Genomic DNA, 25,180 nt, shown 5'->3' on the forward strand with positions numbered 1-25,180 from the left:
GGTTTTGCTACTCTAGATGCCTATCAGCAAAGCTGTCCTGGTGGAGTTGGCTGTAGACACACGTCATTAACTGAAGGCCATCTGGAATCCAGAAACTAGACCTCCCTGTGTTTTAATGTCCCCATACGACCTTAATTTCTTAGCTGACAAGAGACAGCAGTTACCTTTCATTAAAAAAAAATAAATCAAAAGAATAAACTGCCTTAGTGGATAGAGCATCTGGCAAGGAAGGAAAAATGTTACGTCCAAGGCTCATAATGGGGCATGAGCCTCCAGCTTCAGCACCACTGGCACAAGGCACCAGCCTCAGCAGGATCCTCAAGCAGCAGCATCCACCAGCCCTTCTCTTAAATGGGGCCACTAAACTGCCTGGTCACAGAGAAAGCAGATAAGGTCACCTGTCAGCATAGCTCAGGACCTAGGGCAACTCAAGATGGAACCAATATTCCAGGTTGGGCTGCTAAGGTCTATTTCTGTTTTACACTAGGCAGTCAATTGATAAAAACAGAAAAACAAGAAAGAAGGTAATTATCCTGAAATCTAAAGCAAAAAACGTCACTTTTACACAACACAGTACTGCAACCTTAAAATCTTGTTCTGAATCTGTATGGCAGATCCCTCAAAATGCTTGGTACATTGTCACATGACCTCAGCTTTGCTCCACTGGCACATTCTGGAAATGAACTTCAGACACGTTGTTAAAACATTTTGAGAAAACGAGATAAACTGCCAAATTTCTTGGCTAGTGACAGAGAAACAAAGAAGGTGGAAGTTCAACCTGTTTTAAAGTTTCTAAGAAACACTATGCCTTGAGTATAATTTTGTCCAGTATTATATAAAAAAAGATGCTAAGAGAAGTAGTAAAAGAAAGGAAGTGCATGAAATGAAACAATTTCACTCACAGATGCAATTCTTTCAACTTTAGAAAGCCCTTCTAACTATCTTTGAGGCTTTAACATTTGCTAATGTTAAGTTACAAATCATTAATATTTGAGGGTTTTTTTTAAACCTGAGGAGTCTTGCTATTTTTTTTAACCTTCAAAACTGTAATTTTTAAATGACACCAATGGCAAAACAAGTTTTACCTAATTACTTATGGGATTCTATTTAAACTTTGTGCTCTTCTATTCATTCCTCAGCTTTTCACTTTCATAAGCAGGATTTTACTTGTCTTATTTAGATATGTGTAAAAATACACATATCTATGCATCTACTGAAATCTAAAGAAATGTTCTTATGCACCCCTTCTGCAGCTCCTGGAATTCCAATAACATTTAACACTTACCAACACTGTATATATGGAAATAAGCAGTAGCAAAAACACACCTCACAGCTAAAGTAGTTAAAAAAAATACAACCACCTTGCCTGTAAAATTACTCATACCTGGTGTGGATGGTCTCTCCAGCATATTCAAATGATGGTAAATGAAGGCTTGGCTGTCATGAACTGTGTCCATATCAATTTCCTCTTCCTCTTGAGAGTTTGAGAACTAAGATATCGGGAAAAAAAAAAAAAAGCAGATGCTAATAACTCAAAAAACATTACTAAACAGAATTTAAAATATTTTCTTTTTGAGGTAGACTGGGGGTGAGAGGGAAAGGAAGTGATATCTACCACTGCAAATGAATAAAAATTCACTAAAATTAAAAAGGGTCAGTGTCTTTCCTTCTTTCTAATTTACTGTGAAGCTGTGTGAACAAGAGCATTATCTGTCAACTTTAGCCCTTGCCAGCCAATAAAGAATCTAATAGGAAATGATTTTGCCAAAGTAAGCATAACAACTGCTGTACATATATACACAGCATGCCTTTTGTTTCAACACAGCTTCAAGGGAAGCCAGCAGACGCCACTGCTGTTATTCCGAACACCCTACACATTGTGCAAGTTGAATTTCCATTTCTTACTCTGATTTTGAGTTTGACTTTACTGTCTTCATTCTTCTCTAGTATTTGCCCTGGCTCCAATGGAGACCCGAGTGGCATATCAGCCTTCCTCTTCACCCCCTGCTGATGACCAGAAATGCTGGATGCTGTTTCCTTAATAAGATGATCATCCTCCTGAAGCAGCATTAAAAGACCAAAATTAGAAGATAGCAAGATCCATGTTTCAGAGAAAGCGACCTGATACCTGAAAAATCTTCTGAGTAAAGTGGATGATTTGAACAAAGTTTTCTCTGTAGTTCTGGCAAGAAGCATTTTCTAAAACCCTGTATGGATTTGTGCCAACCACTCCTACAAACATAGTTTCTCTTTACTTCTATCCCTGCTCCCTCTGCATATCTAGCATTGGCATCTTTTCTGTCACTTCTCACAATCATGGTACTGTTGGTGTGCAACAACATTTGCTGCCTCTGAATAGCCTGTCTATAAATCTGTGCCTTGCAGACTCTCCTCAGGACAAATCTCAGTTGAAAAACTGTGATAGCCTCTGATCTACACATGGGATTTAGCTAAATCTTCTTTAGTTTGTTTTAAAAGCTAAAGCTTACTTAGTACAAATCATAATGAGTACTTATAATTTTTTTCTTTATTTTACAACAATATTTATTAAAAAAGAATAAAACTGTTTTGTAAATTACTGCTTAGATTATAAAAAGAACAAGGTCAAATAAATAGAAAAACAGGAGAGTCTCCTAAGTTACACATACAGTAATAAAAACAGGAGGTAGGTGTTTCAAAAAGTCCAACAGACAAAAATTAGAAGGGAAAATAAAGCATCCAGAGAAGCAAACATAATTAAAAGCTCACTAAAAACTATAAAAGGCATATATACAATATACTCTCAAGGGCATATACTGTTCCCCTGAAGTGCTCTTCTTCTATCCTACAAAGGGCACTTCAGCCCCACAAACTCTTGCCCTGAACAATTCAAGATACATTTCATGAAGTAATTTAATCATCCTCAGCAGCTTCAGTGGCACTACTCTATCAGTACTAATTTTAACATGTTTATGCTCTCAGTATATGTCTACTTTAAAGAATCTAGTTAATCTGATAAATTCTATCACCTGTTTACTCTTTTTTTCCCCTCATATATGCAGTACCCTTTTTCATCTCTATTATTTTGTCCAAGGCACTGCTATTGTGAAACACTTCTGGATTAAGTTTGTCTGACATAAGAGGCAGTCTTTGTTTTATACTACTAGAAAATCAGTTCCCCAAATTTTGGGGAAGTTACAGTGAAAATGGTAACCATAAGGTAAGGGGTAGGAGAATGAAGATGAGGAATAGGAGAAGATACAAGGGATGAAGTACAAACTGAGGCTTATACCAGTGCTGTATTTCCACACCAGTGCAAGCCAGTATGCTGCTAAAGGAAGCAGCCTCACCCACACATGGTTCTGTCTTGGGGTGCCACAAGCATTTTTACAACTATGTGACAAACTGGCTCAGGAAACTGAAATATCTGTTCAGAAAAAGGCACTGTTCAACCAGATCCTCCCTGATTCAGCTCACTATTGCAGCAACCACTACTGTGCTAGCACAAGGGAGAGGAAAGTTTAGAAAAAGAAGAGTTAAGAGGAAATCTTTTGGTAGTCTGCCTGCAAAAAATGTTTGGGTGTTCACTGAACTGCAGCCTAAAAATTTGCCAACAAAATGCCCCCTGCTATTTAATTCTAATGATTAGGTGCAGCAAATTAGGACTTACTACATGCTCTGTAAATATGCAGGACAGGTCTAACAATATCTGACTCTACCAGCATTTTCTCCCCCTGCTGGAAAGGGCCTGCAGGGTAGTTTTAATTAGTACTCTCAGCATACTTTTCAATACAAACTATTTAGACATTGACTATGGGACTGATAAAGTAAGAGTAAACCCTCCTATTCAAAAGGGTGGAAAGAGTTTCAAACATGCTAATCACACACTGGTTTTGAAACTGTTAAGAAAAAATCACTTCTTATTTCCATGTCTGTTGACTTATTTCCCCCTCTCACAATTAAATTTGTCCAACAAAAATACTTGGTCTTGCAGCAGTGGCAGTTATTCTTGAGGAAAGTATGACCTTAATAGTTTATAAAATTTTTTTTTCTAACTATGCAATGGAATGTGTGTTAGGACTGAAGCCTCCAAATCCAGAAAGATACCAAATGGAATGTATGCCATTCTTCAGAAGTTGTTACAAATCCTTCAGAGCACAATACCAAAATGTTAGATTCAAATGTTCAATGCAGATGTGTTAAAATTTCAACTTTCACATCACTTTAAGTTGTTTAAAATGAGGAGTATCTATGTATTTTAAGATGCAATAGGTTTACTGATAAAAGGTTTTGTTTTGGAAAATTGGATAACTTGCCGACAAGAAACAGTGTCATGAAAAAAGCTTTCACCACAGCATCAAACATTTCTGTGAATCACTTCATATCTCATAAGCAATATATAATGTTTCATAAAGAACAGAAATGATGAGACTAGAAAAAAAAAAAAACAAACAAACAAGTAACAAGCCTGCATATGCAATGCAAAACAGTTAAAAAATGTCCAGGAAGTCATGGTATAGGCCAGCTTTTCAAGTGGACAGAATAAAGAGCAATGAGGTCAGAAGGTAGCTTAGGTAAAGCATGAGAGGCTTGAACACAATACAAAATTAAATCAGCAACCCATGCAAGAACTGTGAGCCAGCTGAACAGGATGGATGCAGATGGTTTGTGCTTACGGTGTTCTGAAATCCCACTGGCTGCCCATGATTGTTAGAACTGTTCACAGGTTCCTGAATGTTTGCAACTGATTCAGGGATAATCGTTGGATTGAGTACAGCCTTCTTTTCTTTCAGGTTAAGAACAAGTCCAAGCTCTGGTAATGGTAAACAGGAAGGTCTGCTGAGGCCAAAGAGTGTGAAATAGAGGTCCACAGCACCACATCGTAATCTCCAGTCATGTGATGTTCCTAAAATACAAGAGAGATTGTTAATACAGAGATAAAATCTCCTACCAAAAATGTAACAGTTTAAGTAATCCAGGCCCACCAGAGTATGACATTTTCTGTGCTTAAGATACACTTCCTTCAATATTCCTGCCTCTTATTAGCTCTTACTCACTTGCTTTCTTTTTAAACTTTCCTGTTTAAAAGGAAGGCTTTAAGTTTCGTGGGTTGTAAGTTAGACATCTTTAGTAGAACAGGACTGGAAAAGTAAATGCTATAATAACATAATGAAAAATAGAAGAAAAATAACCACACCCATGTGCCTTTCTTTTTCAAGTTTTTCTACTGGACAAGTAAATAGAAGACTTTGTTACCAAACTGGCTTCCTGTATCAATCGATTTGTTGCATTTGCCTATGTATTCCACAAAATATTGTAAGAGCTTTAAGCATGACTAAGATTTTTACCCTCTGGAAAGTGCACTGATAAGAGAAAAGGCACAAGCATGCTTTTAACATCATTACTACATCATGAACTTCCCTGAATACTCAATACTTTAATTGGTATTTATACTCAAAATATGTATTCTTACTGCACAAAGCAATGCTTTATTTTTTTTATTATTTTTCACTACAAACTGTGCACTGCTTTACTATCTTTATACACAAATGGTCTAAGCACATTTGGCACCAATCACAACAGAAAGACATTTAACATCTGGTGCAATGCTGCAAATACAGCAGTTCTGGTGTTAACTCAGCCCAGCTCTTGACTGATTGCAAGTTTATTGAACATATTGTCCCCCAGCAGGAATTGAACTATATCTGGTAAACAAGACACAGATGTGCCAACTGCCATATTAATGTGGCTGTGCAAGACTTAGCACAAAATAAAATTTCAAGATCTATCCCTGTAAATAGTAGTTTTATGGGGCCAAAATAGTGTTTGGAGTAAGCTTAGCTTGCCCTTACCAGTTACAAATTACCAGCCACACATACCCAATTACAAATGAAAGCAACATGAATATTAATCTGGACATTTCTAACATTAAAATACTCCTCAGATAATGACAGATTCAAAAATACTAATTTTAGAACTATTATGATATTATCAATTTAATTCAGATGTACAAAGAAAAAACCCCATTACATATACCAATCAGAGTCTGTTCTCCATTACATGTGTTTATGTTAAATGAAAGTAAATAATGATTCTAGAATCATGCACCTTTAAACCTGGCTACTAGCTTGTCACACATCAACAATTTTTTTCAAGGCACCCTGGAATGCCATAGTTATCCCTTACAGAAAATTAAGTGAAACATTATGTCATCTTGAAGCATAGAAATTTAGGTGCTTAAAGACCCATGAACCTTAATAAGCATGTATACCCTATTTGTTACTTGCAAAAAGAAGTAATGCTTGTAACACTACACACACTCTTCTCTCATGAAAAAGCAAAAACAAATTCTCTGATGGGAACATCAAAATTGTTTATTTTCTGTGTCTGACCCTTGGCAATTCCTATGAAACTGAACTACTAGTAGTCTCCCCACTTCAACCCCTGGAGTGTAGCTGTAAACTTTTAAACACTGAATATAATGACACACAGAGAACAGAAAGCCTGCAATGACCTAAAAAAGCTATATAAATGTTTATTTGTAATCTATGTGGTAATGTGCCAGATGTTAAAGGGCACTTTGTCAGGACTGGATAAAACTGCTTCAGCAATGAAGAACAGGTCAATGGCAAAGATGCAAGCCCTTCTCTCACTAGGATCTTTCCTAATCTCACAAGGCAAACTGAGTTTTAGGTCTATAATGCACCTCTAAAAATCTCATTTAAATTATCTATATCAATGCTGTCTTCTCATAGTCCCTGAGAGTCTAGAAAAGGAGGACAAAAAGGGATCATCTAATGTAAAGCAAACTCCAAGTGTAACACAGACACCATTATTTGAGGAAACACTTGCTTTGAACAATTTTGAACATTCAAAGTATGATTCTGTGCAGGAGAACATCAAAGCACACTACATCAGTAACCAGAAGAATTAGAACCAAGGTTTGGTAGCCTATGTCACTAAGAGTGTTTTGGAAGCACAGAGATGATATTCAGCTTCTGAGACTGGATTTTCAATTTCTAACTACTGAAATTAAGAGAGCTCTTGGCATATTCTGAAGCAAGTTTTTAATACTTATTTCAAAAAACCTCACAATAAAACTCTAACACAACAAAACAACAAACAAATCAAAAAACTTAACCTGAATTCATCAGTTTCCAAAGCTGATCTACCAAAGCTTCATTACATAAGGGGGACTCCATATTCTTGGTGAAAGGTGGATTCTTAGTCAGCATATCCAAAATCTTGTGCCTGAAATAAACACAAAAATAATCTTTATTAAATGCAAAAGAAAAACCCTAAGGATACAAAGTCTGTTCAGTTTGCAATATTCTTACAAACTTATTAAACTTACAGGATTATGTCCCAATTTTTAACCAATGTTTTATGCCTTCTTTCTTCTTTCCACAACATGCATTAGACACACATTTACCATCAGCAGTATAACTTAGAGATAAAAAGTAAGGTGCAAAGCAGTAGGATGTTTTTAGACACAACTGTTGACAGTTGCAGGCTACATTAAGTTCTTCTGTTTAGTCATTATCTTTTTTTGCACACTGACTTGGAAATTTACTAAGATGTAATACTGGCAAATAAACTCCTTACATACTGATACCAAAGAATTTTTAAATAACTGTAAATGTTTATGACTGATACAAAATGGCAGGCCCAAAACCAGTGACTTGTACATTTTCCTGGAAGCAAACACTGCCACCTCTTATGTTACATTGGTTTCTGAAGATCCTGCACTTACCATGCTGCTTACAGTATTTACAGACAGAGCTGAGATACATTTTTGCTTCTTCAAACATGGCCTTGAAAACACTTAATGAATTCTTTGTTTTATTACTTATTATTTTAACAATTTTTCTCTGTACAGCCAGCTTTCACCTTGCTGTCTTACACATATGGGACAAAAAGACTCTTGCAGATACTTCTTTTTTTTTATTCTTCTTTTATAAGAGGCTAACATATCGCATTCAAAATTCAAACTCCTCTTTAAAAGGATACATATAAAATTAAATCTCCTTCTTAAATTGAAGCTAAACCTGTATTTATTTCCATTAACAAGAATGAGAGAAATGAAACAGAACAACCTTGGTATTTGTAAGAAATCATCTATATAGAGAGTAAAAGTAGTATTATTTAACTTTGAAACTCAGTACTTCAATGGTGGTCATAACAATAAAGTGTTGGGAAAAAACAATTATTATGAACCTTGGTGTTCACAGGTTTGTAATGAACATTCTAAAACACCCAACCATTCATGTGAAAATGAAGTTGAAACAAGAAATACTAGAAATTTCACCATATTTTCACATGATCCTTTCACCCCATCTACAGTCTGACAATTGCTTTACACCCTTTGGTGTCCAAATACTGTGTGTGCTGTCTCAGCCTCTGTCTTTTCTAAATATCACGAAGTCTTTTTTTGCCATATGCAACATCATATTTATACAATTTATTTATGGAAATAATGTCTAACTTCAGACTTCTGCCACAAGGTAGAACATAAAAGACAAAAATAACAATGCAGAGTAAAAACAGAATATACTAATTTTTGAGATGTGAACTGTTGAAACATCTAAACATGTTTCAATTAATGTAAAATAACAGGAAGGAAACAGTTTTGTGAAGAAGCAGTTAAGGAACTGATCTATTCTAGCGATCCCAGGTGAAGAATTTACTTAATAGCCTCAGCATTAGTAAAAAACCTGTCTCTTTATTAACTCACCTTATGTAGGGTACAGGATCACTTTGAACCATAGAGAGTAGCCACTGTAGTTCTTCATAACTCCTATCAACTGCAAAATAAAACAAAATGCCTACTAATATATAAACTGAAGGATTTTGATGAAGACAATCGTGAGTTCTTGAATAAGCACACAAAGAGCATGAAGCACTGCAACTAAAGAGGAATTCCACTAACTATGGAGCAAGTTCAAAGTAAGAAGTGTCTTGCTTTACATGGAAATAGAAACATTTACAAAACTCTTCCATGCTTCAATTGTTCAATAACAACCCATCTGACTATATGCATGAGCATTGATTGGGAAAATCAGAGTAAAGGCTCATCTTGATATTGTGTGCTTCCTAAAATGAACACATTCAAATATCCTTTCAACAATCAGAAGCATAACATCTTCTGTAGAGAAGATAAAATTCTCATACACAGGAATCTGTGAAAGATTACTATCTTTACATAGGACAGAAAGAGGACTACTACAGGGCTTATATAAAACTGCAGTCATGCTCCCCTCATTAGCCTTCATAGTTTTACAGATCATTATACTTTGCAGCTAAAATGGATTTTGAAACCTGTCAGCACATGCTTGCAGAAAACTGGAAACAAAGTCAGCTTGTTAGTTTGAAATATAACTTACATTACAAAATTCCTTTGATTATCAGAGTAATATTGCAATATAGGAAACTACATGGGAAATCATCACTCATTACACAAAACATGAAAGAATTTTTATTGTGATCTTTTTCTCAGGTGCATAACTGTAAGATTTTTACAGTAGTATTCTCTTCTAATGTCTTCAAAACAATGAAGACAGTGTATTAATCATTACTGAATAGAGAGGTCAAAAAACATTTATATTGCTTTCCATCTTGTGGTCCTAGCAATGGATTTCTTTGTTCCCCTAGCCAATTGTATTTTTAGCTCTAAATACCTCAATTCAACTTTTCTTCCTTATTTTGATTTGTTTTCAGTCAACAATTTTAAAATATAACTTCTTCAGTCCAATCAATTCTAATACCTATTTTTTTTTTGTTATTTCACTAGAGTAAGTTGCTTTTAACAGAAGAGGCATTTATTTATAATATAAGAACCAGCACTTCATTCTATTACAAGTTTTAAAAATGCTTTGGGTAACTGGAACATAAGACCCTTTCTGAGCTAGGAGAAGGCAATTACATTAAAATCCTGCTTAGAGGATGGCTGGGCAGCCCTGCTCTTCCCAAATCCAGTCAAAGCAAAGCTGGTTACACTGTGAGGCTTCACTAAGCCCTGTTTAGAGGCAGAATGTATTAGCTCCCACAGAGCACGGCTGAGACCATGGCTACACAGTTCTGGATGATGCCAGAGCAAACTTGTATCCATACAGATCAGAATTACAATCTCAGATTTGCCTTAAAAACCAGAAATCTTTGAAAAACTATGCAGGAACATACTTTTAAGGGATTAGTGACTTCCTGTGCTCAGCTCAATGCACAGCTGCTCTTCCTGGCTTGTGACAGAAGGCAGCTAGAACACTGCAAACAAAAGTTGTTTTGCATGTAACAAAAATAGTACTTTATTACCACACAGCAAAGAATTGCAACACTGCAGACAAGAAGTCACAATCATTAACAAATTGTAATTATTTTAACTAACAAAAGGGATTTTAAAGTGCTTTTAAATTTAAAAATGAAAAGTCTGGGAGATTAATCCTTTAGGATGATTGTACTGGAAAATAAAACCATGTAAAGGGTGTGCTGTCCCAGGTGCAGGACCTTGCACTTGTTTATCTTCATCCAGCTCTTGCTCTGCGGCTCTCCCAGGTTCTCTGTGAGATGTCTCTCCCTTCTGACACGTCCACCTTGCCACCAGCACTCTCACCAATAAACCTGGTGAGGCTGCTTTCAATGCTGCTCTCCACGTAACTTCTGAAGATGTTCCCTGGGGGACCCTTTTGTGACAGACTGCCAGCCTGAGTAAAAACCACTGATCACCACCCTCTGAGTGTGGCCCAGGACCTGAATTCTTACCCACTGCACTGACCACCCATCCTCTCTGCAGCTTGCCAGTTTGTCTATGAGAAGGCTGTGGGAAAAGCAACGTGCAGATTTTCATACTTCTGGTAGATATAAAGACATGTGATTGCTTTCTGAAACAAAATCCCCTTGCAATTTTGTTTCAAATTTCAAGGAGTGTTGTCTCAGTTCTCAATTGCAGCAGAGCATCTTTGACACTGAACATTAACATTCATCAAATTTGATAATGGTTATTTATTTAGAATAGTTTGTTACCTCTTCTATGTATGCAACTGCCTTGTTCCATACAAGTAACTATTAACAGTAATACAGCTCTCACAAGTTAACTTTAACAAGTTAATAAACTCTGTTCACTTCAATCCACTTTAGATAAACTGTCCAAGCCCTTGTATGCTGCCTCAAGCATTTTAAAAAGTTACCATTTCTCAAAAAACTCCTTGCTATTAATGGCAAAGAAAACAAGTTACTCAGTTCCATGGAGAAATTATTTCTTTTCAAGTAACTCAAAAAAAGGTAGTGTTATTCCTACTCTGAAAGTTCCACCCAGAAAACACAGACTTTCCTTTTTATGGAAATTGCAAAATCTGTCAGCTTCCTTTACAAGAAGTGTTAAAAGCCAGCTTTGGCACAAGCAACAGGCACTTGATAGCTGCTGGTTTGCATCCAGTGTGAACTGGAAACCAGGTAACTGGGAACACCGAGAATCAGATCTCTTGGCAACAGATGGCCAATCATTTCTCCTTCCAAAGCCAGGTTTAGGGCTCTGCAAGACAAGCACTGCTAACTTCTCTATGGCTAGAGGAAGAAGTCAGCTGGCACATTGAGTTTCTTGATCATCCCTCCACCAAAAACCCACCAGTCTTACAGCAGGAGCAGGAGCTCCTGTGCTCAGAGCTGGAAGCTTCTATTTGAGAAATGACTGATGACCAGCTAGATAGCAAGCTGTGTGGTGAATTGTAGTGACTTTATAGAAGATGGATATTTGCATCTGCTACCTCTGCATCAGAGAAAAAGCTGTTAGCAAGGGGCAAGGCAGTTAGGTACAGCAGTATTCTAGTCTGTCATTACCAGATCTCACAGTGAGCTCAGCCAAAAACTGTTAAGCTCAACCACTGATTTCAAGTAATCTACTACTTCTCACCATTCAAGTTTTAGCTTCCTGTAGGTTTCAAGCAACTTACTCTATTATCTTGCTTATACAACAGCCCGTTTGATCAGCTGTTTTAAAGATGTATTTTATTACTTTGTAATACAAACACTTTCTTATTTGAGCCAGATATTAACTATAAATACCATCCATAAAAGGTCAAGAATTTAATGAGAAAACATTATTTCTACCAGTTTTTCTTTCCACAGGGTGGGATGAATTAGTGAGGAGATTGTTCTAAAGGAAAAGAGCTGATGAGTAAGCTTTCTATTCTCCAGCAAATATTTCCACTAACATTCTATGAAGAGTGGAAAAAAGCAATTAGCCCACCAGAAAGAGATATACACAGCACTAGCACAGTTCTGAATTCCAGCAGTGTATCCCTCACAGGATCACCACGTGTTCTGTGTGCAGTGGATTAAGGATACAGAGTGTCTGGTAGATTACAGGAAGGAGCCCGCTGGGTGCACAGCCTCCCTCACAGTTATCAGCTGTTTGGAACGACAGCCTGCTTTCAGTCTGTGACTGGATGTCTGAGTTTCACCCAAGGTATCCACTCAAAGATTCCAACTGCCTTAAATCCTCCCACTGCTCATCTAGTTTGAGAAGTCTCTGGATACAGAGACAGAAGTAATGTTGAAGTAATACAGCCCTTAAAAAAATGGAGAAAACAATTATTTGTGTTATAAGCAAAGGAAACTCTCCTCTACCCTGAAAACAAAACAAACCCATGATATCTGAGACAGAATGATTAGAAATTCAGATCTACCCATCTTCCTACAGAGGAAGAACTGAAGGATTTGACCACTTTGAAAGGTATAAACAAAAGTACTACAAATCTAATGAACAAAGAAAGACTAACCCAAATAAATGAATAGGACAATATAATACTAAATTAACTTTATGTAATGCAAATCACTGATCCTGTAATTTTTAACTGCCATTAGTAATCTGTCAGGATTGAGTATCAACTACAGAGCATTTAAGAAACTGTCCAGGGATTTTTTTTTTCATGGACCTGCAATAGTCAACTAGAATAAAGGTAATATTAAAAGAAACTAAACATCTCACAAACATAAGCTATGCATAAGGAATGGCAAAACAGAATCAGCCAAAATATCTCCAGAATAACCTAAGTTTCTAAAATTTATAACCACAAGATACAAGCAAAAAGCACAATTAAGATATCAGGAGAAAAGTAAAGCAAAATCAATGACTTTGACTAGCAATTATGGCTGAAATCAACTAAATCCAAGTCACTGAAGTGTTAAAGACAAATTACCAAATCCCCTTACTGCCACTCTATTTCAAAACATTGGTATCTGATTCAATTTGCAAAGCACTGAGAAACAATTCTCAACAGATCTTCATAACACTTGTACTTGCTGGGACAAAACAATAATAGAAATCTCCGTTTCTTATTAATACACCTGTCACCATACAAGCTCTTCTGGTGGACACTATTTCAACCTAATACTAATGAGGTAAGCGTTACATTTGTATGAGAATTGTTACAAAATGTCAAAATACTTGGGAAAAAGTACCTTTGGTATAATCAACAACAGCCTCCAGCGCTGCTATCCGGACGTCTACGAAGTGCCCGTACTCTGCGTAGGACTTGAAGAGAGCAGGATCACTGGGGACATGACCATTCTTCTGAAGCACTCGAATAGCTTTTAAACAGCTAGAAATTATAGAAGAATAAAATACACATCAGCTTTATGGAATACCAGCCAAGAAAAATAAAATTACTTTCTTCCAAATCAAGTACTGCAAATCTTCTGAATTATGTTATCCGCATTAACATGTCTAATATGTTACAATTTCTTTCACAGCATTAACATACAGCTCTTATTATCTCTGAATTAGGCAGAAACACAAACAAAATTTTCCACCCTGTCAAATCCATTGCTTGGTGTCAGTACAGCCATAATAACTTAGAGAAATCACAGCTCAGATAATGTTGCATGCCCTACAGTTACTGTTACAAGGCAAAACTTTCATAAATGCTCCTCTTAAAGAGGCATGGGATGATCAAATTATGACTGCTACTAAAGGTCTACATTGACAAAAATTAAAGCTGAAAAGTAAAGCAATCAAGACAAACTTGCATTATCAGCTTTGGAAACTTGAAAGGAATTTGACATTTAAGATTAAGACATACAAGCTAAAATCTCAAAAGCTAACTATAGAAAGGTACATAAAACCCAAGAAAAGCAGTGTCATTAAACCACACCTGACTGTGATAGTATGTCTGTAACTGGGAAGAAGCTTCTCCATATTCAGAAAACGGGTAATTTCCTCAAGAATAAGTCGTACATCAGGATTTAAGTTATCCAGTGTTCGAACTTCATTGTTCACACTGACTGCAGGAGTCACAGAGTTGGCTAGGGCATCAATCAGCTCAGCACGGTAGTAGTTGTCTGAAAACTACATAAAACCAGTATTTAACACAAGAAAATACGACAATATACACCCTTTCAAAGCTAAGAAATGCTTAAGCCCTGTTACAGAATAGATCTTAAAACTAAGACCATGGGAAAAACTGCATAAGAAAGGAAAACAGGAAAAAAAAGTTTCTGAAAATCATACCATTAACCCAGCCAGCAACTTCATGAGCTTCTGAAGAGAATTAATAAGCTCACTGCTGCTTAGTGAAAAAAAATCTAACTTCTTCATCCACCCCTCTTACCTGGGCTCATAGTTTCACCCCTTCCATTATGCTGTCTTTTGCATCTGTTGGTTGTGTTAGTAAGCAGCAAAACATATAAAAAGAAAATTTACAAAGAGCAGGAAGAAGTACTGGATTTGATTATTAGTTACTCAAGAAGGGACACATGGAAAGGTGAGGCTGAGATGTCAGCACATGTCACCTCTTTCTGTGACTACTGATACTTGCATGCATGTGTCCAACTCTCTACCTCTCCCCCTCCATCATCCTTATTTCAGTAACAAGCAGCAGCTGTCTTGTTACTGTATGTGCTCTACACACAAGAAAAAATTAAGTTTAAGACACATTAGACTGGTTCCACTTCACTGTGGATACTTAATTGGGAAGATTATGCTAGGCTCCTAGCTATAGAGATGGAATTCTGTATCATCTCAGGATCTTAAAGGTCATTTAATCATCCTTCAAAAGTGGTCTGTTTGGGAAGGAACTTGGGGTGATGACATTTCCAACTCAGATGGTTCAGTTTAGTGATGGAACAACATAAACCCGTGGTTCACCTGTTATTTAACCAGATGAAGACAATCCAGTTCTGTGAGCTAGAACTCAGAACACAGAATAGAGTCCTGTATAGTGTTAAAAAAGATTATTTCCTTTCCTTGCTCTTTCAAATACTCCTCTCAAGGTGAAATAAACAGCAATAAAACAGTGCTGAACTTCTCATGCTACATTTTCTCCAAACATTCGGGTCTTTTGAAAGAAAAAGAGTAAAGCAAGGAAAGTATGTGCGCAAATGAAGACAAGATTAACAACAAGCACACAGAGCTTTGAAACATCCAAGAAGTGCTGCCATAGAAATGTCAGCTACAGAATATTCTCTAACATTTACCACATCGCCTTTTTATCAACTCTGAGCTAGGTATTTGAAGTAGTGGCATCAAACATCATGCAGTGTACTAACTAAAACTTTTTTCACCAAAAAAAAAAAAAATCAGTAAGAGATTAAAATAAACACTGTCTTTACCTTATTCTTCCTGTTATCGTTATACTTGATCAAATCCAAAATGAACATTAAAACCTCCTTAGGACAAAGGTTGTGAACATCTCTCAGAAGGGCCATAGCAACAGGCATAGTCTGTGTAATAAAATTAATTAATATCACTCTTTATATTATTGAAATGATAGTTACATCCTGAAAAGAGGTACATCCTGAAAATCAGCAATCAACAAATTTACAATAGCAGGTGTCTGAAAATATGTATTTACATAATTTTTGAAAGTCAGACCATGTACTGTATAATTTTGAGATCAAATAAAATATGTAGTTATTGCTCAGTAATTAGACACAATACAGACGTTTAAAAAAAAGTATATCCAAAAAACAGATTCTCAAGTCAAGACACTATCAAAAAGGTACCAAATGAAAAACAGTGAGACACAAAAAATGACGATGGAACTTATTTTGAGACAGACACCGAATTTGAGTGTTTTCATGTGAACACAATGTCTAAACTTCCATTTTCACTGAGACACACAGACCCAACAGCGTCAGTGAAGCCTGAAGAATTATTAGCCAGACAGCTGTTATTCTGATAAGGTATTTATTTCAGAATGAGCTAAAAGCAGATCTCTAGGCTCCACTCAACATAGATTTAAGAATCTTATTCTAGACCTACAAACTTGGCACACAAGATTAAAAAGGGAGAAAAATGTAAGATATAGTGGCAAAGAATGAACAATGACAAAAAAGCAGAAAAATAAAAAAGAAGGTCCAAGAATGACATGAAGAACGAAACAGTTTTGGACAGAGTGAAAAAAAACAAATATGAGTTTTCTATAAAATCAATAATATGAAATCTATGAAATAAGAACTCAATCACCCAGTCAAGTGAATCTTGAGAGAAAAACACTGTTATTAATCTTGTTATCCAATGAACAACCATAGGTTACAGTAAATAAACCTGTGCTAACACCAAAATAAACAGTGGCAGGCAATATGTGATGCTGACAATAGAAAGAAGAGGATAAGAAGGATTATGCAATGTCTTGAACCAAAAATGTCCACCAATTTAAGAGTTGTAAGATTTCACTTGCAGTACGGTGTAAGAGCTATTAAAGAATAAAGGCAGTTGCTGAATTCACCTAAAAGATAAAATTAGTATCCTCCTTACAGCACTGTTTAAGAAGGAGCTCACAAATAATTGCAAGTAATTATATAATAATATATAAGTCTCCATTCTTCTGAAGAAACTGCTAATTTAACTTCAGCTAATCAGAAAAAAATAGCTAAGAATTTGTTAATTGATTTTAATAAGATTGAACAAACTGAAGCCATATGAGAAAGAATCAGTTACTTTGATTTTTATTAAAGAGGAGATCAGGTTTGTGCTACCCACATTCCTGTAACTGCCAATTGTAGGAACATTTTTGTATTTTTGACAATTCTTTTAAAACATTCATTGAGAAAAATAAATTTTACCTTTTGAAGAAAGTAGCTCTGAAAGTTCATGAAGTTGTTGGTCTTCACAATGTTTGGACAAGTCTTACAACAAAACATTCGGGTAAAGAGTGACTTCATGGCTGGTGGTCCTGTCCACGTACTTACCATGGAATTTGCAATCTGAATAAGTAGGGGGAAGGGAAATCATATTAACATGACCACTGCAAGTTTAGTTTGGCTGTAGAAAAATACACATTTCCCATAATCAAAAAGGGCAATTGCCAAGAACATTCTCTCCTTTAAATAGATACTTACTTTCATGAGTGTATTATCTTATATTAGCTAAGTTTTCACTGTCATTCCCAATATATCTTATCTACATTAAAGGTAAGTTTTATGGAAATTGTTCCATTTGGAAGACATCTGCAACTAACTATCCTTCCATGATAAACTTCTGTTCTTAATTATTTTCTCTTTTATATATTTTAGATGAATATTCTTTGTTTACTAAGCCAAGTTCTCTGACTCTATGGAAGCCAGTGATGGAAGGGGATTTTGCAATATCAACTTCCCAAATTTACCCTGCCAGTAACCTCATCCCAGACTATACACAGGCCTCAGCCACCCTAAGAATAAAAGACCACCCCTAAAGTTAAAGACAAGGCAGCTCCCTCTAATTGTCATTTATTGAAGACTGTGCACTGAGAAAAATTTACTGCTATAGTCTGCTTTGGTGTAAGACAGTTAAGGTTCAACAAAGACAAAACTGCTTTTTGTGCCTTCCCAGTATCCTGGGTTTCATCTATTTGCTGTAAGAAGCACTGAAAGCCTGCAGACAAGAACACCTGTGCCTGCTGATGGTTAATCTGCCTGATGTGTGTGTATACAAACAAACGGGACCAATGCACCCTACAATGTAGCAGGAATTCCCATTGTTACAGACCCACCACAAACTAAGAAAAAATCTGTTCTTACAAAGAAAAACCTGAATTTGATGAATTCCTTCTAAATTAGGTAGCTTGTTTCAAAGGCTATTACATATGCAGTAAGTGAAGAAAAAGCAAGAGGCAATCTGAACATGTACAGTAATCCACCTGACCACTGCTTTTGGAGAAGTGTGGTGCTTTATTACTATAAACCATGTTTCCACCTAAGTAAGGCTTCAAAGGAAAGTTAGAGAGGGAAAATACTGCAAGTGATCTTCCCCTTGCAATAAGTGAAGTGTTTAAACTAAAGATGCAGGTACAGCTTTTTCTGAAAGCTACAGTAACTCTTCCTGCAGAGGAAGATTAATCCCAAAGACTGCTTAGAAACTATGATAAAGAACTTAAAACTATAAATTCAAATTTATGTAGCAGTCTCCAGTAAAACTCAATCCCCAAAATATCAAAGTGTACTATGTTTACAAGATATTCACTGTTCTATTAATAAGAGGGTGTACATTTTTAAATATTAACTTCATATTGTAAGCATTTAGTTTCACAAAGTCTGTAGATAAACAACTATTTTCAATTAAAATCAATAGTATTATTGATTATTATCTTTTCAGTATTTTTTTGGTCTTATCATGTGTTGTGACCCATTTCATTTTCTCTTTACTGACAGAATCTGATTTTTCTACTTAGTCTACTGAGACATTACACATTCTGAACTAAATGTGTAATGTGAACTAAATAACTGCACATTCCCCATACAGTAGCACAAATTACCTTGTTGCATTATTTCTACTTAAAAAGGCAAGAGGCACACTCCATTTCTACACCACTCAATTCAGTACAGCATAAAAATGTAGACTAAGTTTAACTGTCATGCACATCTATGAAACTCCTCAATGAAGTTTGTGAGAGTTTGTGAGAGTAGTGTTCCTACTGCAAAGTTTATAACACATCACCTACACTGCAATGGATCTGAACTGGGAAGTCAGCCTGTGTACCCTCAGGAATTAAGATTGTGACATCATCTGCTCCTGTCTCTGTATTTGTTATTTGTCCTGAAGGACTCAGGAGTGAGACTCACAGTGTGTGTGCACACATGTTGACACACATCCTTCATTTATCAATGGGGATTTAATATGTCACCTGGATACTTCACTGCTGAGAGACTGAAGTCCTTTTATCAATGAGGTATATACCAAGAAAGCACAGCAAATTCAGTTTGACAATTGCATTGTTACATATCATTTCTCTGTATCAACATGAGTACACTGAGAATATTTGGCAAAAGTAACTGCAACCCAGCTAGAAATTGTAAATCAACAAAAAAGAACCCTCCTCCTGAATAATCAAGAGGGACTTCACTTTTTTCAAAAAAGAATACAAATCCTGAATATTTACAACCTGAGAAAATTAAACTCAACAACAACAGGAAGTTATTCTTATTAATGTCCTGTTGAAATCAGTAATAGAATGTATTACACTTTCCTCCCAGGTAACTTACATAAACATATCTATAACTTTGTTCTGCCATGCTCCTTCACCTTGATTTAATGTCACAGCCACACTTTTCTTTCCATACAATTACAACTGAACAAAACCAGCCATGATTGTCTGCAGCCCAACTGCCTAAGAAGTTAAAGTAAAGATAGAAAAAACTATGGTATTTAAATGTTGCAACAACTGCTCTTTTACTATTTATCTGTGGAATATATACTATTAAATATTCCAAGTGAATTTGTTATAAAAAATGCATATTTTAAGTCAGATACTGGCAGCACCAATCCTAGAACTTACACTGGCAGTTTTACATCAATGTTTCATAATATTAAAATTCTTTGTCAAAAATACTGTGATTTTGATTTTCAAAATATGGTTGAAGGCTTTATTTCTGTACAGAAACTAAAATATTCCCAACAGGTACACAGCAGAAAACAAGCTATATGTTAATAATCTGAACTCTATAAATTGTCAATCAATATGTCTTCATGTGCATAAAAGTCACCAATATGCCACTTTAAAAATTTTTGTTCTTCTGTGTTTCCACCTACTTGTTGTAAAATTAGGGGTTTACTAATTTTCATTCTTAATGCTAATTTTATGTGTAAGAAAAAAAAAGATCTTCCCTTTTCAAGGCAATTATTTGACTTTTTAATATTTAACTGTATACCAACTTGATGTTTATTTTTTGACCCTATTCAATCTGAAGTTCAATTAGGAAAAGACGAATTTCAGCACTTCAGAGTTCTCAATAGACTGGCCAAGGAACTTCCCACTAAAATAATAAAAAATATACTTTGGTTCTGAAAAAAAAAGAAACAAAAGTCTTTTATTTCTGCTACTTAATGAAATCTGGAAAAATCCCTTGTGGTTTTCTTGTCTGACATCTCAATTTTGACAATTATGAAAGCCTTCTGCAGTCTCCATTTACAGACTAAAATAATACAACTTTCCTTTCAAATCAGTCATGTTAAAAATACTTGGCAAATACATTTAAGAAGCTAAATCTCAAGCCAGTTTAGGAACTGTGATGCATTTTGAGCGATTTTCAGCCATTTACAAAGTCTAGTGGATTTCCTCCCTTACTGCCATGCACACAACCTCACCTTGGCGAGGCAGAAGCAGGCCAGCATCCTGACCCGGTAGAAGCATTGCTCCTGCTCCAGGATGTCAGTCAGCGCAAGCCGGGATGCCGGGGTAGGGAACTTTTCCAGTGCCAGAATGGCTTCTTCTTGCGCCACCACATCTCTCTCATATCTCAGCTGATACTGCCACATGAAATCAGACTGTTCAAATTCCACCTTCCTCAGTACTGACATATCAGGATCTATTCTTATCCAGAGCAAGGGGGAATCAGCACTAAGACAGACATAAAAAACATTACCAGCTTACAAAACTTCAAGACTATAGAAATTCTAAAGATATTCTAACTTGTTGTGAGTTATTTGTAAAGTATTTAAATTCAAAGAACCATAACAAAATACAGATGGGAGAGAACTTTTGAAAGTCTCCTGCTCCAATCTCCTGCTTCTAGGATGACAATTCGACAGCCTCCCAGAGCAATGTGTCCAAACCTCTAATATATCAAAATGAATACAGAGGTTTAGTATTTTGTATATGGTAAACTACTGTATGATCCCAGTATATTTAATTCTATTTGCTTGGATGCTACAATTTTCCTATCTGATAAGCACTTTATTACCTTCTAAAGGTTAAGACTACCAAAACCAAATAATCCAAGAAAGAATATCTGGTGGTAAACACGCTTTTAAAAAATCAATAGATGTGAAACTCCTTTACAACCCCTCACACACTATGATGTTGAAAGCTGACAAGGGCAACCATGAAAATTATTATAAAAATCGGGATTAAAGTTATCCCCCAGATAAAATGACTGAGTTGGTATTCCATCCAAACACACATTTCATACTTGATTATTCACATGGCACCATGACTGCAGAAGTGATTTATAGGAGCAACAAGCACAAATTATGCAATACATTTTCTTACTCATTTTTCCATATAAAAATCACAAAACCAAAATACCAACAAGGCATTAGGAGAGAGTTTGGACTGATGAAAAGAGCATCATTATAAATATGATGTATATTTCTGTATATGTTTGTAGAAAATCCAGAATTCCTTCCAAGTTAGTAGCTAGAGAAGAAACAACAGTGAAAGAGTGTATACACAAGATTTAGAAAATAGAATGTGTATTATCCATCATACATGCTTGGAGCAGAGGAGCCCAAACTGGACAGCAGAATGACCACAGCACAGATCAGGTTCACAGGTAAAATGAAAGTGTCTCGTATAAAATCCTATCCCAATTCAAAGGTCATTCTAAGATCACTGAAGTCTCAGCTGAGGGTAACGCAGCAGGGACCTGATCATAACTGATCAAAAATAGTAACAAATATTTAGGGTAATTATCCTCCAATACAATTAAACTATTCATATGTCAACTCTCATATGGAAATTACAGCAATGACTTGCTCAATGTAAATATGTCTTACAAATTTTTTTCTCATCATGTATTAGATGAGGTTAAATTCATGAGAATCTGCAACACTTCTAAGATGACAAGCAAACTACCCTTCCTCAGAGAGACACCAGTGACTTTCAATTGCAGATTATTTACTTCCCTCAGCCAGAAAACCAGGTGCCAACACCTCCCCTGTCTCTGAGGGTACTGCTGGCTCCAAGTCAGGGAGGGTAAAGTAGGTATTTACATTGAGCAATACTTTGCTTCCAAAGAGCTTAACAGTTCCAACTGAAATTAATGTTAGTGTGGATTTCAGTATGAAGCACTTCATCATTACTTTAATCTGGAGGAATTTTTTTGTAATTACATATTTCAGGAACCTGTCTGTATTAGTGGCAGTTAAATGGTCTTCATCAAGATCCAATAAAAATTGCTCTCACTTTGTTTCAAACAAATTCTTGTTTACGTTTTACCTATGAAGTCAGCTGAAATGCATCATCAGAAACGTGTTAGAGTCAAGTAATTTATTATCACCATATCATGCCCAAGATTTTTTATAAAATCTGATTATATTGGTTAACACATCCTTTTTACACTTCACCAGCATTTCCCCAGGTACAGCAGAAAAGTTTCAGTAAAGACAGAGAAATGTGGGATAGTCTTGAAAGTTGTCAGTCATATAATAAAATACAACTTTATTATCCAATCTTCAAAACAGCATGCTTTAGACATGGGGAAGATGGCTCAGACTCACACTGAGAAACTCCAACAAGCCAACTTACTCCATAGCAGAAAGGTCCATGTCCACCTCTTCTCCATTCATCAGTGGAATCTTTTTCTTCTTATTTCTATAAAAAAAGGGGAAAAAAAGTGTTATTTACCAGACTAGCAAATATATGTTTATAAACAAAGTTTAAAACTGCAAAAGTATTCTGTGCATTTCACCACACAAAAGCATAATGCTCTCTCCAGCAAAAAATAATCACAAATTTGAGCTATGTATCCATTTCTATAATTTGTACTCCCACTATTTTTACAATTACACATAAACATAGACGTTTGAGAAGTAGAATTCAAAGTAACCATTAAATGCATTAGAAGATGGAGAGACTCTGTGTGGGAAGTATGTCACTCTTCTTATTCCTTAGGTTTACCTAACAGTCCCAGCACTCTCTTCACCTGAGGCACTCCTCTGGCTTACATTTGTCTTCCCTCTAATTTGTGATTCCCATTCAAAAGCATTTTGAATAATTTGATTAATTAGAGTCTTCATTCAACTTAATTCTACACAAATTAGGTCTTCATAAAACTTCTACAAAATTACATACAATTAAGAGCTGTGTAAGGCTTCTTGTTGTCCTTAAATAGTATGAAATTCTCCACTTACATCACAGGTAAATCTTATTTAGTAAGATTAAGAAGAAGCATATATTTATCATCAAATGCCCTGCATGTTTTCATAAATCCATAGTAAAAATACCTGCAGTTAGTATTTTAGCTCTTACCTTCTGCTTTTAGAATGGCAAGGTATATCATGCTTAAGACTGTTTTCTTCAATCTGCAATGTATGGTTGAATGAGCCATCAAGTTCTTGCACTGTCACTTTAAGAGGACCCTTCAAGTTCATAAGATTTTGTTATTAGCATTAAACTTATGCTTATTAATGTATACACCACACTTCTACAAGTAGGTAAAATATGGAAAATGGACCTTACCACGTATTTCTGAGTCCCAGGAGATGTGTAATCTTGTTTTATTTCCAATTCCAATACATTCCGTTTTCTATTAAATGCAAAGCTACCATAAAATTTTACCACTCCACTCTGATCCCTAATAAGCAGTATAGGAATTCTAGTGCACAATGCAATAGTTATAAAAAGCCATAATTCTCAATTCTTAACACTTGCTTTATGCTTCTTTATTCCTAGAATTTCCCATTCCAAGAAAATTTGGAAATGAAATCACTCATGTTCATTCACAAAATTCTTTAAATTTTTTTTTCTTTAAATAGCTCTTTCATGTCCAGTCATGTCTCTTATGGAGAAAAACCAAAATGAAATTAAAACTACCTAGTACAAAGAAATTAATTTGAAATGAAAAACTATTCTGGACTCCACCACATCCAATGTCCTTGGCATGCTCTCAGAAAAAGTAATTGTGTAAGACTTCAGTAGTTTCAATACGGTTTTACTATGTATTTTAGTTAAATAAAACTAAGGGGAAAATGTAGACATTAGTTTCTGTTTTCTACCCACACTACATTTAACTTCATTATTTTATTGCAGTTTTCCAAACTGGGTCGCGTGAGCATTCACATGTGTGTGTATATGAGTCCACATACACATCAAAGTATACAATATGAATGATAAAAAGTAACAATCTCACTGTAAATTTTTGCCTAGGCAATGATTTCTTCAAGACAACTTTTCCTGTGAATAATTTCATCATTCATTTCTGTATCACAGCCATTACTACACTTGACTGGTAGTAAACTAAAACACTAAACTGAAGCACTTTAGTTTAATGCACACTCTCACAAGTCTCTGACAATATGAGACAAAAGTAAAGGAGGAAAATCTGTTCTTTCATGTCCCAGCATTTAAGGGAAGAGCTTGCATATTCAAAAACACTTCTCATACAGGGGTTATTAACTTTCCTCCCAAAATTTGACTATTTGGCTAAGTACCTCAGACTGGTTCATGGATGCTACCTTCATGAAGCTCTGGGGCTTTGTCATCAGGCACAGTTTAAGACATTTTTAGTGTTTTTTCAGCACAAGGTTTACACTCAGCATCAACACAGCCCTTGCTAATGGCATAAGACAGCACTAGTTAACAGCAGTAAGATTTCCTCCCAAACAACATAAAGACCTTCTGTGATCCTACAAGGTGAGAAATCCATTGTCACAAGAACAGCAGTGTTTGAAGCAGGGTAGGGAGGTTGCAATCATAGGATTAAATACAAGTTATAGCTACCAGGATCAACCCTGGGGCCAAAGTATGGAGAAGATTAAAATAATCCCCAAATATGTGAAGTACAATTCTTTCTTCCTTACAGAACAGATGCAGTTAAGATTCACCCAGCTCAGACAGTAATGCTGACATTTAGGTGTCCCTGCACTGTGAATACAGAACTCCTATTTTTCTTAAGTGCTTGGCACAGCAAGGTATGTAAATTAGAATAATGTATATTTATACTTTATGAACACTTCTGATGTAAATAAAATACTAATCTCTCAAATTACTCTAAAAATACTATTTATACAGTG

General features: G+C 35.7%; 1 protein-coding gene and 1 long non-coding RNA gene across 4 annotated transcripts in view; one reads left to right on the forward strand and one right to left on the reverse strand.

The window, feature by feature from the left end:
* The window catches only part of TAF2 (TATA-box binding protein associated factor 2), a 59,870-nt gene that overhangs the window by 10,469 nt on the left and 24,221 nt on the right, over positions 1-25,180 (reverse strand). For 2 of the 3 annotated variants that reach the window (XM_064395526.1, XM_064395519.1), the window contains exons 13-25: positions 23,628-23,742; positions 23,418-23,527; positions 22,695-22,760; positions 20,534-20,786; positions 17,035-17,175; positions 15,580-15,690; positions 14,124-14,317; positions 13,432-13,571; positions 8,714-8,783; positions 7,121-7,230; positions 4,656-4,885; positions 1,906-2,058; positions 1,385-1,490 (exon numbers count right to left, since the gene is read on the reverse strand). In XM_064395526.1, the coding sequence (XP_064251596.1) occupies positions 1,385-1,490; positions 1,906-2,058; positions 4,656-4,885; positions 7,121-7,230; positions 8,714-8,783; positions 13,432-13,571; positions 14,124-14,317; positions 15,580-15,690; positions 17,035-17,175; positions 20,534-20,786; positions 22,695-22,760; positions 23,418-23,527; positions 23,628-23,742 (1,799 nt within the window). The remainder of the gene's footprint in view (positions 1-1,384; positions 1,491-1,905; positions 2,059-4,655; positions 4,886-7,120; positions 7,231-8,713; positions 8,784-13,431; positions 13,572-14,123; positions 14,318-15,579; positions 15,691-17,034; positions 17,176-20,533; positions 20,787-22,694; positions 22,761-23,417; positions 23,528-23,627; positions 23,743-25,180) is intronic. The other variant, XM_064395535.1, reaches the window with a different exon arrangement.
* On the forward strand, positions 19,009-25,045 carry LOC135284230 (uncharacterized). Its single transcript, XR_010349673.1, has 3 exons — positions 19,009-19,118; positions 21,556-21,720; positions 24,970-25,045. It is a non-coding gene; the product is annotated as an uncharacterized LOC135284230 (long non-coding RNA).

Source organism: Passer domesticus, chromosome 1 (assembly GCF_036417665.1).
Source record: "Passer domesticus isolate bPasDom1 chromosome 1, bPasDom1.hap1, whole genome shotgun sequence".
Classification (NCBI taxonomy): Eukaryota; Metazoa; Chordata; class Aves; order Passeriformes; family Passeridae; genus Passer; species Passer domesticus.